This window comes from Barbus barbus (genome assembly GCF_936440315.1).
Source record: "Barbus barbus genome assembly, chromosome: 6".
NCBI classification, from domain to species: Eukaryota; Metazoa; Chordata; class Actinopteri; order Cypriniformes; family Cyprinidae; genus Barbus; species Barbus barbus.
Window position 1 is genome coordinate 14,315,348 of NC_136734.1, and position 15,272 is coordinate 14,330,619.

At 35.1% G+C, this 15,272-nt stretch overlaps 2 protein-coding genes across 4 annotated transcripts in view; both read right to left on the reverse strand.

The window, feature by feature from the left end:
- Window positions 1–5,382, reverse strand: part of LOC306871186 (serine/threonine-protein kinase SIK2-like) — a 31,993-nt gene extending 26,611 nt beyond the window's left edge. Inside the window, exons 1-3 of one of the 2 annotated variants that reach the window (XM_079418957.1) lie at window positions 4,980–5,382; window positions 3,343–3,459; window positions 2,161–2,224 (exon numbers count right to left, since the gene is read on the reverse strand). Coding sequence is in view for 1 of the 2 variants with exons in the window: in XM_079418956.1 (XP_079275082.1) it covers window positions 2,161–2,224; window positions 3,343–3,459; window positions 4,980–5,117 (319 nt within the window). In the remaining variant the exon portion in view is untranslated. The remainder of the gene's footprint in view (window positions 1–2,160; window positions 2,225–3,342; window positions 3,460–4,979) is intronic. The other variant, XM_079418956.1, reaches the window with a different exon arrangement.
- Window positions 5,383–7,085: 1,703 nt separating this feature from the next.
- Window positions 7,086–15,154, reverse strand: LOC306871187 (layilin-like). Of its 2 annotated transcripts, none has more exons than XM_079418959.1 (8): window positions 15,047–15,154; window positions 14,623–14,640; window positions 13,681–13,978; window positions 13,445–13,602; window positions 12,919–12,963; window positions 8,861–8,947; window positions 7,800–7,902; window positions 7,086–7,713 (listed from the first exon to the last, which is right to left on the reverse strand). In XM_079418959.1, the coding sequence occupies exons 1-8, from the start codon at window positions 15,120–15,122 to the stop codon at window positions 7,362–7,364; spliced, it is 1,137 nt and encodes a 378-aa protein (XP_079275085.1). In that variant the 5' UTR covers window positions 15,123–15,154; the 3' UTR covers window positions 7,086–7,361. The 2 variants fall into 2 exon arrangements, with proteins under 2 accessions (XP_079275085.1, XP_079275084.1); XM_079418958.1 differs by having other exon boundaries at window positions 14,524–14,640; window positions 15,047–15,122.
- Window positions 15,155–15,272: the final 118 nt, after the last annotated feature.

Genomic DNA, 15,272 nt, shown 5'->3' on the forward strand with positions numbered 1-15,272 from the left:
ATACCAGGTCTCATTCGGTATGTGCTACAACAGCGTGGTTCCGTAGACACGTGGATGTGACTGGATGTGAGCAGATCTGTCTCCTATTGAAAATATAAGGCCCATCATGAAAAGCAGAATCAGACAACAATGATTATGGACTGTTGAGCAGCTGAAGTCTTGTATCAAGCAAGACTGGGCAAAACTTTAAAAATTAGCATCCATAATTCCCAGATGATTAAAATGTGTAATTAAAAGGAAAGGTGAATTCACACAGTGTTAAACATGCCTCTGTCCCAACTTTGTTGGAATGTGTTGTAGCCATCAAAATCAAAATTTGTTTATATTTACAAAATAAAATTAAGTTGGCCAGTGAAAACATTGGAAAATTCTTTGTACTTTAGTCAGTTAAATAAATGTGAAAGAGAATAAACAAATAACATTCTTGATTTTATGGCATTTCACAAAATGTCCAAACTTTTCTGGAATTGGGGTTGTATGTAAAATATCTTGTGGCAGTCAGTCAATTTACTTTTGGAAGCTCAGTGCAAAGCAGGATACAACAGTGGTACTCAACAGTGTTTTTTTTTCAAGAGGCAATAGTACCAAATACAGTACCAAAACAGTTTATTGCACAAAATTGATTTTTTTTATTATTATAGTTTCGTGCTCTCTAAGCCAATAATTCACCACACAGAATTCACTGTGCTCAGCACAAACACAAACCATGTTTATCTTCAATGCACTGTAGTCTGGATGGTATTTTCTTTTACTTTTGCATGTCTTTTTAAGGAATGAGATCATGAGATCCTGATCATGTTTGACTGGATGCACATCCTTTAATGTCACCAACACTAGATATTGGAAACAGTTTCCCTATACTTGCAGTGAAAGTCAAAATCATGTCTGTCTGCTCTTTTCAATATGCTTAAAAGACAAATCAAAATCTTCAGAATCATCAGAATCGTCCAATCATTTCTGAGATTTTTCTTCTTAAAACAGCAGTATACCAAAGACATTTGTAACCAATCACAGACGAGGTGGGGCTTTTCATATCATTAGCGTTTCTACATACGGACACTTTATATTAGGTGATTAGAGAACACATATTCACTATTAATTGGTCCTTTTACCGGTGTTTTTAACTACGTACTTAAGTCCAAAAATTATTGTTAGGTATAATTTTGTGTTCATGTTGAATGGCAAAACAATTTTGCTGCTACTTAGGTGGGATATAACCTAGTTAAGGTTAAGGAAAGGTAAATGCACAATACATTTAAAAGAAATGTCTTTTAATTTTATAGTATATATATATATATATATATATATATATATATATAATATATTTACAATGCAAAAACATGTATATACACAAAAAGTACATCAAATGATTGTACCAAATGATCAAGTGATTAAGTCAACTGATTTAATTTAAATGTAAGTACACAGTAAATTTAAAGTGGGTCCTTTCAGTTAACTGAGTGAAAGTGGAGCTGTTGTAAATGAGGTAAAACAATTAATTTCAAGCCATGTTAGGACATGAAGAAAAAAAATGTTTAGATATGTCATTTTGATTACCAAATATGAGTTTTAAATTAAGGGATCAAATTAGTGACTGAAAGGGGACTTCAAAAACTGGCAGGCCTACTGTACTTACTCTGCTATCCTGAATATGCACAGTTATATGGTTAATTACATATCAAATACAAGACAATAACTGAAGACGTACTGGCAAAATCACAAGGATGTCTCTGTAAATTATTATCTCATTGCTCTTTTTTGGCAGCAGCTGTCATATCATATTCTTTCACTTGCTTTGTCAAAGGCAACCTTTTGCCCCTTAATGAGGCTATAAATCTCATTCACTGTCATTTAAGTATGACGGTAGCATTACTGCATGGGGCTGTTATGGGTGAGATGATTCTTTCTTTGGTCACGTAGCTCTCATCTAAATCACCAGGGCCTTTTTCCATTACAGGTGACACCGCTAATCATCACAGCACAAAAAATAGCATGTGCTCAGCTCATCCATTAGGCTTTAAGTGAGTGAATCCGTGTATAGATGGATGAAATATGCAGAAATGATCTCAATCCAATGCAGGCATGCATGCACAGCATGGGGTGAGTATATGGTGAAATGAACTTTTGTTTGCAGATGTATGGAAACGGCGATGCACTCACCAAATATCTCTCCATTCCTGGCATATTCTGTGACTAGATAGAGCATGTTTTTGGTCTCCATGACCTATTGAAAGAGAGGGAACGTAATTATTATTCATTGCATGATTATGGGATGGTTATGGCAATGCAATTAATACCACAAATCACAAAAATCACAAGAGCACAAGAGAATGACAGCATTTTCACCTGTCACAACTTTTCACACTTGGCTTCAAGTGAGAAAACAATGCTACATTATTTTTTTTGTGTGAGGCAAACTAGAAGATGACAAGTGATTCACACTTAGTCAATAATATGTTATAGATATTATTTTAGATGCATAGGTGTAATATTTCACTATGCTATTTTCTCTACGCTGCTGTCCTCTCTGAGCACGCTAACAAACGTATCATAGCATAACCTTGTCTTTTGGGCATGTACCATGGTATTACCACTCTGAAGTACACTGGAGTACCATATTATAATACTGTGATACATCAATGTAGCAATGATTCAAAAATGTATGTTACTACCTCATACTATTAAAATTTGAGACTTTACACTTACAATACAACACAATACAATAACAATTAATACTATAAATATAATAATAAAAATATATTAATTTTGTAAATTAAATAATTGTATTAATATTTATTGATTATTATTGTTTTTTCCCCTTATTTTTTTTCAAACAAGTGAACCAGTGATAATAATAATAATAATAATAATAATATGTATTATGATGTTACTGTTAATTTATATTTATCATTATTATTTTAAAAATATTTAGTAATAATTTTAAATACAACATTATTTCCCCCAGTTGACTTGCCAAAGGAACAGTGGGTAGTTTTTTGAAAGCTCTGTGTATAACGTCTAATACCAGATCAGACAGACAGATCACAATATGAGCACAGAAATCATAACCGGACTGCTGCTGATGCTGTATTTGTGTTGTGTAACAGCACAGGCAGCTGTTGATACGTTCAGCATCCAGGCTCAGAGTGACCTAAAAATCTTACATAACATAACAAGACTAACCCTATAAAGCACCCAGACGAAACTCCTGGATTCAACAGTAGTCTCGTAGGATAAATGCTAATACAGGTGACAAATCAAATTGCTTGCATGGGCAGCTGGTGGATTGTCCTAAATTTATTATAAATACACACAATACGCACATTAATGATTATGCAGTACCTGGTAAAGCTTGATGATATGAGGATGGTCCAGCAACTTCATGATTTCCACTTCCCTGTAGATCTTCTCCAGGTTCACTGCATCTAGTTGGGTCTTGTCTATGATCTTAATAGCCACCTGCAATTCAGCAAAAATTATTTACAGTTAACAGAAAAATAAAGGAATTTTGTGTATCCACTGAGCTGCAGTGCAATAATAAACAACAATACGATGTAACAGTATTAATTTACCTTTCTAAAAATCAAAAGACCACTTTGGCATATGCCATTTTTTTATATGACTTTATAGTTGTAATACAGTAAAAAAAAACTGCTTCCTTTCTCACGTCTTACTTTACCGCACCTTTTAAAATGATGCAACTGCAACTGGATACACAGCTGTTCCACTTTTGCTTCTAAGTGAGAAATGGTGGGAAGCTGCATAACTTTTCTGGTTTTATCTGAACTGATCTTGACCGCAGCTCTTAGTCACTCCACAACTCAAGTTCAGAGAGTAAACTGGCCTTTTTCATAGCACAACAACAATGTAATACAAATCCAAACTGATGACAGAGAAACAAAGGGCAGATCCAGCTAGTGCCTGTTATTTAAATAAAATACACATTACGCAATGCACAATTTAAGTACTTCATCTAGATAAACAACAATCTGAACATGCAAAAATGCTTCCACTTATAATTTGCCACTGTGTCCTAGATATCAAAGGTCAGTGTTGTTTTTTTGTTCTATTAAGCTATTCAAAAATATATTTAAAAAAGCAATTCATATAAAACTTGAAAACACATTTTCTGTGAAGAACATGTTCCTTTTTGATTTTTAAATTAAAATATAAGTATTAAAAATGCTTAAATGTTACATTTAAAAAGTCTCATTAAAATGATTCAACGTCTAAGTATAATAATATTACTATATGTATAATGTAGTAATATTAATAATAAGTAGTTTGGTATAGTGAAGAAATTAAATTTTAAAATATTAATATTTTTAATAATCAAATTTCTGTATGGCAAGTCAGTATTGTGACACCAAAATGAAGGAATCCATAATGTCATGTGACAAAAATCAGGGGACCCCCTTTAGAGCGTTTTTTTTCTTTCACATTTCACATACAGTATTTTGACTTTTTTATTGCAAGCCACATTTTGTCCAAGTCAAATGGAGTAACCCCAAGAAATTATAAAATAATAATAAAAAATCATTATATATGTATAATGTATAACATACTATATAACATATTATATATGAACTAAACAATTACTTGCACACTGAGATTTTTTTTGTTTTATATTTTATTTTATTATTTTTATACACCACGTGACATAATAAAAGTCATTACATTTTTTCTTTGTGCAAAACTGTATAAACGCTTTTCAAAAATGTATGAAATAACCGTGGATACAAACATCACATTACAATTTCAGAACTTAGCAAATGCATTTTAAAGATGTTTCCATTTTTCTTCTCGCAGATCACATTTGTCACAGACTCAAATACAACTTCCAAATATTTAGGCTTAACATTTTCTATAGATATTCTCCTTCAAATGATAAAAGTGAAAATGTAAGTTTTTATTTGGATTGCACAAACGCATGTGCACTGAAAACACTAGTGTGTGAGCTGTGTGTGTGTGTTACTCACCTCAGATTTCGTGATACGATGTCTCGCCAGCTTCACAACTGCAAAATTGCCTTTTCCCAGCGTGCGCTCAATATCATAAAATCCCACACGAACCGGAGCCCGCTGCGACGGCTTTTGGTCCTGGGCGGCCATGACCATAGTTTTCTAGTGAACTACTGGATAAAGAGGTGTGTGGATGATTTGGCCACCTTCACCTGCTCATACAAAGCAATTCAAGTGGCAGGTATGATTTTGTTTCTAATGCCAAAGCTAAAATGCAAATGGGGCATATGGGTGCCAAGGGCTCCTGCACATGTCTTCGTTTCCAGATAAGGGCTCTACATGACTGAAATGAGAGCGCATTCCGCTCTGATGCTCGGCACGAGGAATGATGTTCTGGCGCTCGACATGCATTGACGTCAGTGCTGAAGGGATTTTATAAAGGGGCGGATCTCACAAAGCGGCTTCAACGTCCGCGACCAGCATGTCACCAAGACAACCTTATCCACTGCGTACGTCAATCTGCGGCTATTGCAATCTCTAAACACTTTTAACCCCGTTGCTTACATCTGACCTTCGAAAACCCAATGCATTTCATTTTTTAGGATCACTGAAAAGATCCCGCACGCGACACCATACCACAAATTAATATAAGTAGGGATTTTTATGCATTTGTGCTGCGGGCATTTTTCATAGACGACTGATTTTGCTCAATGCGTTAAAAAACTGCAAGAAAGAAAGAAATCAGGCATAGATAGCGAGAGCTCTTTCTCTGTGTGTTTGAAATGGGGCTGACATAATTGCATTGCTTCATATTTTGAATTTATTTATTTATTTGTTTGTTTTTTTAGTGTGTTTATTTAACACCGCAGTGTGGAGAAAGGAACCCTAAAAAGATCATAATAATAATGCATGTTGTTATAACTATCCACTATTGTTGTTTTATATTTTGTGACTTTAGTGTCCAAAACGTTCACTAGTCGATGCATATGTAAATAAAGATAATATTGTCTATTATGCATACAAAATGGCTTTGCAATATTTTAGAATAACTACTATGATTAAACATTAAATATTGCTATTTGGATTGACCATATTATAGAAAAAAAAATGCATATAATTTTGTGTTTTATTAACATATATTTGTACATTTAGGCTATTTAAACATCTGTAGATCTGCACATCTACGCTCCCAGTGCTCTGAGCATGCTGTCAGAGAGCGACCCCTGCTGTTAAAAACGCTTACTGCTGTTTTTACCACACGTACATAAATATAGATAATGATGCCGAAATATGGAAGTAAAAATATTTAGCTTCAACTTCATTCATCTGTTTTTGTTTATTAAGGCTTCACATCACCGCATTCACATTCCGATATTTGCATATAAGAAACTTGAAGGATGTTTGATCATTCATTATGTCATAGGAAAACACAGTCTGCAAGAGATTGTCACAGTGTAATTACTGAGCCCCATACAGCACATCCAGTAAAAGCAGCATAACAGGGTCATGCAAACCAACCAGTGAGGCCAAACAAGCCCTGATCTCATATCCGAGCATCTCATTTTGATTTGTTGAGCAGCTTGTTTGTAGCATTGTACTAACTTTGAGTGTTCATCCTCCAGAATTTGGCTTTAAGATGCATTAAAAACTCCTAAGTATTACTGTTATAGATATTTTATGTGTCATAGGAGCCTATGAAAACAAAAAAACAAACAAAAAAATAAACTACATCTGATAATCATATGGGACCCATAAACTTCAGATGTTGTTGCACTGAAAGTCTGACTGAGAGTAAATTAATGGTAGATCTGCAGAAATCTGGGTATTAGTTTCTCTAATCAGGGTTATTATATTTTGAAAATAAAATTAAAACCATAAAAATGTAGCCTACTTACTTTAAAGTAATCACTAACTGAAACTATATATATATATATATATATATATAAAAAACTCAGCCAAAGCAACAATTATCATTTTTGTTTCAAGTACTAAAATACTATAAATAAGCTAAAACTATAAACTAAAACTTAAACTATATTGAAAAAAACCCTAACTAATAATAATAAAAAATGCTAAAACTTTAAATACAAAATAAAACAAAATGGAAAATATAAATACAAATCGGGTTCAAAACTTTAACAAAAACACAAACTAATGGTTTATGAATGACACTAAAATAACACACTCTCATTCATTCAATACATTTTGTAAGTAAAAAAAAAAAAAGAGTGTACATACATCCAGGCCTCTTTTGCGCTCTAGCGTCATACTGATTGGATAACCTATACTGAAATATAGATAATATTGGATATCTGGCACCAAGGAAATACTCGGGTAAGACATCAACAGCTATTATCATTTTGACGGGAGAATATGCAGTTAAATGCTAATGTTCACATATCAGTAGCCATATAATTCATCCATCCATCCCTGGTCTCTGTAATATCTCCCACTTCCACGGCCTTGCAACGTGTCATACAAATCGTTGGTCACAAAGCCGCTCTCAGTGCTGGCCAGTGTCACAAAACCACTTTCAGTGTCCCGGCCTGCCAAATTGTCGTAATCTCCAGGTGGAGTGTCTGGAGAAGAACCCAGGAAGGAAGTGTTCTTGATGTCAGGCCGCGTGCCGGCCAGATCTGATTCATGCTGCCTTCGGATGACGTTATAGACGTCAGGGCTCGGGCTGTTGCATCTTTCTCCAGCGGCCCAGTAACCTGGCTCCTTTGGAGGGGTCTCAGTCTGTTGTTTCTTCCTGCATGCATAAATGATGTTGTATGCCATCAAATTTATCATATTTAAAATGCTTCTGAACAGAAATAGAGCAGTCAAACAACGCACCTCTTTGTGAACAGCTTAAAGCAGAAAACACTTGTCGCCACAATCAACAGCAGCAGAAGTGGGATGGTTGGCAGCACAATGTAAGCAATATTAAGAACGTTGTCTGAAAGACATGCAACAGGGCATTGGTTAGTGTGATCAATAAAGTCTTTATTTACACTTCTTTTCAAAGTTTGGGGTTGGTAAGATTTTTTAAATATTTTTTAAAGTATCTAGTAATATTGTGGAATTTTTATAATATAAAATGATTGTTTCTATTGTAATATATTTTCAGCAGCCATTATTCCAACCTTCAGAACTCATGCTAACATGCTAACAAAAAAAAATCTCATTATTATCAAACAGTTGTGCTGCTTAATATTTGTTTGAGGAAACAGGATGTTTTTCAGGATTCTTTGCTGAATAGAAAGTTCAGTTAATTTTAATATAAATCTTTTGTATCACTATAAATATCTAGAAAACATTTAATCAATTTAATGTGTCCTAACTGGAAAGGTTTTTTTTTTACTTTAAAATACACCAGGTATTCAGTTAAGTTTTAAGTCAACACACAGTATATCGTAAACAAAGTTGTAAATAAAACTCCAATAAGCTTATTGGAGTACATTTTACAATCACTGTAATACAATTTATATACTACTTCTACTTAAATATTTAATGTTTCATTCATTGTTCCACACCATTTTTTTTCAATGTACAGTGGGTTCCAAACTTCTAAGACCACAATATGTCTATTTCTTTTTCAATAGATCTTATTGCAAATTATACCATCAGCATAATCATTTGAATGAAAACTTGCATCATGATTCAAGATGATCCAAAGAGCACCTTGTGCTTCAGTGGAAGCAGGGACATCTGATCGTGTTTTACTTCATTAGTGTTTTACTTCAAGTTTTACTTCATTAGTGACGTAGAAATAGTGCAGAAGCTGAAATATTTGTGTTTAATTTGCATCATAATTCTTTGTTTTAATTCTTTCTAATTTTTGAACCCATTGTATTGTGATAACAGGTATTCATGCCATGACAGTCTTCAACCCTGTCTGTGAGAACAAGACTCACCTGGAGGTTCAGAAACGACCACCCTCATGCCATCATCCTTCTCTGTGACAGAGGGGTTTTGGAGTATTCTGGGTGTCGGAAGAGCACCTGTAATGTATGTGATATAGGTTTTATGGTAGTATCTAATGTAAGACATCAATATAGCAGCATAACAAACAGAAAAAAATATAAAACAAACAAACACATATAAATAAACCAATAAATGCAGACTTTCCCATATTCACACAAAATGGCACAATAAAATGTATCCATCCAACCATTAGGCCAGTGGTCCTCAACCTTCTTGACTCAAAAGGGTCTCCTTTGTTCAAAACAATATTTGAAGGTCCTTCCATCTACACTGATACGTACCTCTGGTACTTCTGTTTTATTACATATTTGGAATGACGAAAGGGTGAGTAAATAATGAAAATTTTAATTTTTGGGTGAACTATCCCATTAATATATAAATTATAATAATAAAAGAATTTCAAATCACATGAGCCAGTATTTTATTCACAATAGAACATAGATTACATAACAAATATTTAAACTGTGAAATTTTAAAATTTTATGCACAAAATGAGCTCATTTCAAATTTGATGCCTGCTACAGGTCTTAAAATAGTTGAGACGGGGGCATGTTTACCATGGTGTAGCATCTCCTCTTCTTTTCAAAACAGTTTGAAGACATCTGGGAATTGAGATTACGAGTTTCTGGAGTTTTGGTGTTGGAATATGGTCCCATTCTTGCCTGATATAGGTTTTCAGCTGCTGAAGAGTTTGTGGTCATCTTTGATGTATTTTTTGTTTAATTATGCACCAAATGTTCTCTATAGGTGAAAGATCTGGACTGCAGGCTAGCCAATTCAACATCCGGACTCTTCTACTATGAAGCAATGCTGTTGTAATAGCTGCAGTATGTGGTTTAGCATTGTCCTACTGAAATACACAAGACCTTCCCTGAAATAGACGTCATCTGGAGGGGAGCATATGTTGCTCTAAAACCTTTATATACCTTTCAGCATTCATAGTGCCTTCCAAAACATGCAAGCTGCCCATACCGTATGCACTTATGCACCCCCATACCATCAGAGATGCTTGCTTTTGAACGGAACACTGATAACACACTGGAAGGTCTCCCTCCTCTATAGCCTGGAGGACAGGGTGTCCATGATTTCCAACAAGAATGTGAAATTTGGATTCATCTGACCAAAGAACACTTTTCCTCTTTGAAAGAGACCATTTTAAATGAGCCTTGGCCTACAGGACACGACGGCGCTTCTGGACCATGTTCACATATGGCTTCCTTTTTGCATGATAGAGCTTTAGTTGTCATCTGCAGATGGCACGGCGGATTGTGTTCACCGACAGTGGTTTCTGGAAATATTCCTGGGCCCATTTAGTAATGTCAATAACAGAATTATGCCGATGAGTGATGCAGTGTCGTCTGAGAGCCCGAAGACCACGGGCATCCAACAAAGGTCTTCGGCCTTGTCCCTTACACACAGAGATTTCTCCAGTTTCTCTGAATCTTTTGATGATGTTATGCACTGTAGATGATGAGATTTGCAAAGCCTTTGCAATTTGATGTTTTAGGAACGTTGTTTTTAAAGTATTCCACAATCTTTTTCCGCACTCTTTCACAGATTGGAGAGCCTCTGCCCATCTTTACTTCTGAGAGACTCTGCCTCTCTAAGACATCCCTTTTATAGCTAATCATGTTACAGACCTGATGTCAGTTAACTTAAATAGTTGCTAGATGTTCTCCCAGCTGAATATTTTCAAATTTTCTTGCTTTTTCAGCCCTTTGTTGCCCCCATGCCAACTTTTTTGAGACCTGCAGCAGGCATTATATTTGATATGAGCTCATTTAGTGGATAAAAGTGTAAAATTTATCCGTTTAAACATTTGTTATGTTCTCTATGTTCTATTGTGAATAAAATATTGGCTCATGTGATTTGAAAGTCTTTTTGTTTTCATTTTATTCAAGTTTAAAAAATGTCCCAACAGTTCCGGAATTCGGGTTGCATAAGCACTTGTTGCAGTAATGTAGTCTGCTCGAAATCAGGAAGAATCTGATATATATATATATATATACAGTCATGGCCAAAAATATCTGCACCCTTGATAAATATGATCAAAGAAGGCTGTGAAAATTAATCTGCATTGTTAATCCTTTTGATCCTTTATTAAAACAATTCACAAAAATTTAACCTTTCATTAGATAAAGAACTTAAAATGGGGGAAATATCATTATGAAATAAATGTTTTTCTCAAATACACGTTGGACACAATTATTGGCACCCCTAGAAATTCTTATGAGAAAAATATCTCTGAAGTATATTCCCATTCATATTCACAATTTTGAGCACTTCAGGGTGATTATGAACACGAAATTATCCAGCCATGGCTTCCTGTTTCACAGAAATATAAATAGGAGGGAAAACAACGTACAAATTCCCTTAATCATCCATCACAATGAGAAAAACCAAAGAATATATTTCTGATGTGCAGCAAAAGATAATCGAGCTTCACAAATTAGTGAAGTGGCTTTAAGAAAAGACCTAGAGCAGTGAAAATTCCCATTTCCACCATCAGGGCAATAATTAAGAATTTCCAATCGACATAAAATGTTATAAAACTGCCTGGAAGAGGACGTGTGTCTATATCGTCCTAATGCACGGTGAGAAGGAGAGTTTGAGTGACTAAAGACTCTCCAAGGACCACAGCTGGAGAATTGCAGAAAATAGTTAAGTCTCGGGGTCAGAAAACCTTAAAAAAAAAAAAAATATTGTCAAACAACACCTACATCACCACATGCTTTTTGGGAGGGTTTCAATAAATTTTTTTCCTAGCTCATCCAAAAACAAACTCCAGAATATTCAGTTATTAGACACGATTGGAACTTCAAATGGGACTGGCTTCTATGCTCAGATGAAGATTTTTTTAGCAGCAAACACTCAAGATGGGTTTGGTGAACACAGGGATAAAAAGTACCTCATGTGTACAATGAAATATACTGCTGTATTTTTGATGTTGTGGGCCTATATTTCTGCTGGAGGTCCTGGACATCTTGTTTAGACACATGGCATCATGGATTCTATCAAATACCAGCAGATAAAAAATCAATAAGTGACTGGCTCTGTTAGAAATTTTATAATGGGCCATGTTTGGATCTTACAACCAGGCAATAATCCAAACACAAACCTCAAAAACAACACAAAAATGGGTCACTGAGCACAAAACCAAGCTTCTGCTATGGCCATTCCAGTCCTCTGAACTGAACCCTATAGAAAATGAGTGAGGTGAACTGAAGAGAAGAAGCACCAACATGGAGCTGTGAATCTGAAGGATCTGGAGAGATTCTGGATGAAGTAATGGTCTCTGATCTCTTGTCAGGTGTTCTCTAACCTCACCAGGCATTATAGGAGAAAATTTAGAGCTGTTAAACTGGCAAATGGAGGTTTGAGAAAGTATTGAATAAAAGGGTGCCGTTAATTGTGGCCAGTGTGTATTAGAGAAAAACATTTATTTCATAAGGATATTTCCCCCCATTTTAAATTCTTATTATCCAATGAAAGGTTTGATTTTTGTGATTTTTTAAATAAAAGATCAAAAGGATTAACAATGCAGATTAATTTTCACAGATCATATTTACCAAGGGTGCCGATATTTTTGGCCACGACTGTATGTATATGTATATGTATATGTATATATATATATATATATATATATATATATATTCTCAACAGCTGGAAAAAAAAATTCTGAAAATGATTCCATTATAGCTGTCATTATAGCTAATGTGGACATCCCTATTCTCATAGAATTAGAACAATTATTAAAACTGTATAGTTGCAGTTATACTTATTGTCCTTGGAGTGCACAGGACTTTATTACAACCAGTTGTTGCCCCCTACTGGTTGAACCGAGGTACTGCAGTGAACCACTGCAATAGGTATGCTTATTTAAAAAAAAATTGTTTTAACAAAATCATTTGTACTAATTAGGCAGAGGTACTGTATTAATATAATTAAATTAATTAATTTTCTCAAGCACAATATGCCTATAGCTTACCTTCAAATGTTCTATTTTCTGCAGGAACGGGTGCTGGAGGTTTATCTGAAACATCACATGAAGACCATGGTATCATATACTAAACACTTAATGTTGAAGCTGTAATCAAATATTGCAACTAATAGCACTGAAAATAATACTACAAATATTAACTTTTAAATAAATTTCTACATTTTCTGAAGAAAATGTAAATGGTAAATGATCACCCCTCAAATCTATATAATATTCTGCTCTCCAGATTCTGGTCTTGTATGGAATGTAAGCAAATGGGATTTTCATGCTTTTTTTCCATTGTGAACCAGATGGAAATCATAAGCCTAATTGCTTTCAAAAATAATAGCATGTCTCTCTTAACAATGCTGCACTATTTGAATGTGTCATTCATGTCTGTATAAACAGTGTGGTATGTGGTACGGTATGCTGAAGTTTAATTCTTAGTGTTGGGGGTTTGTTCAAATCAATGAGCTATTCCATTTGTAATCTTAAGTGACCAAGAAATTAACTGAATAAAACACGCCTTCCCAACCTTTGGTGTACTTGCAGATAAAGTTGTTTTTGGTTTCACAATTGTCATCATTCCATTGGAACATGTAAGGTCCACCCTGACCTGGAGGAGCAGAGGGCTGATGGTACATCACTACACACACCTCAAACCCACAAGAAGGCTCATCCCAGTGCCAGTTCCTGTCACACACACACACACACAAAACAATGAGCTAAACCACCTACAAAGGACATGTGTCTATGTGGCTCTCGTCACACCTGAAGGTTGCTCGGCTTCCATCCAGCCAGTAGTATTGAGAAGGACAGTCTCCGTTTATCTCCTCATAGCCTTGATCCCTGCGGAGCCCAATCCAGAAGTCTCCATCTGATGCTTTCAGTTCATGGATGAAGGTCTCTACCAGTCTCTGCTCAGTCTTAGACTCAATACTGAGAAGGTCTCCACCGTCACTCCTGCAGGCTCGACTCGCATCTTCAAAGTTGAGTTTACGCCGAGTGTCTTGAAAATAGGCGATTTTATAGCAGGGCTTCTCAGTGCCACGCTTGCATATTTGCTGGCCTTGAAAGACATTATAGATGTTAGGAAAGTCAATGGAATGTATGTGTTCCTTTCCACCGATCATTTGTACTCAGAAAGTACATACAATACATTACTCTGAAACTCAGCTTACAATAGATTGTGTTAGAAAAAATTACAATAAAGAAAAACAAACCACATTTTGAAACACTGAAAAGTGATTCTGTACTCTGAGTTACTCTCAGTACAAAATGTCAGCTATAATTGTAAATGGAAAAATGGAAAATCGAAATTTCTTCATGCACAAACTAAGCCCTTTAGGTACACATATTCACATGTAGGCTATATATTTGATTATTTTTTTTAGAAAGCATGGGTTTTTTTTCAGACAATCCGCAAATCCAGGGACTCCCAATAGGCTATAAAAAGCGTTTTCCTTTCACAAAGATCATTAATAACGTTGTGTAGCAAATAACAGATCACTACTTGATGTTCAGTTGATTGAAAACGTGGCCAGGGTGTTCAAAGTACCTTTTTCCTGAAAGTGTAAATATTTAAAGATAAAATTAAATGAATAATAAAATTACATTTCGCTCTATGGATGGCATATAAATATATAGACATGGGATGAGATGGAGCTGTCATTTCATTCAGAGAAAGCCATTAGAGTCTGCGGCAGAACATACCTCTGGGCTCGTAAATGTCTGCACCACAGGGAGGATGGACAACACATCGGGTTTACAAGTGGTGAAGAAAGAAAACAGCCACTATTAAAGCATGATCTAAAGAAGTCACTTCCTATATTCAAGCATCTCTTTAAAATTAATTAAACAAGAAACGATTGAGTCGGTTAGGTAAGTGAGTGGGAACCCCCCCCCCCCCCCCCCCTCCAAAAAAAAAACAGAAAAAAAGTTATTGCAAAACCTTTTAAAATTTCCACAGAGAACTGTTTCTATATTATAAATATTATTACCTAGAAGGTTGTCAATGCACACGAGACACTACAGTAAAAATGAAAATATCTCAAATCTTTTTCAGCTTAGAAACCTTTTCTTTCTAATATAATATCTATAGTTTAGTATTTTAAAACAGTCGAGTGCAGTAACTTACCGCCCAGAAGCTTTGACGCGCACGCGGAGACGCTGAGTAAAACCAGCACACAGCCACATTTTCTCATCAAATCCATGTTATCATCTTTTCTCAAACTTCCATGGGTCTTAAAATAAATTTCAGGAAGACAACGAAAAGCCAAGAAATAATAATAAAAAAGAACATCCGGCACCAGGAGGGCTTTGTCCAGTAGAAACCCGATAACCTGTCCCGTTATCCGCTGAAG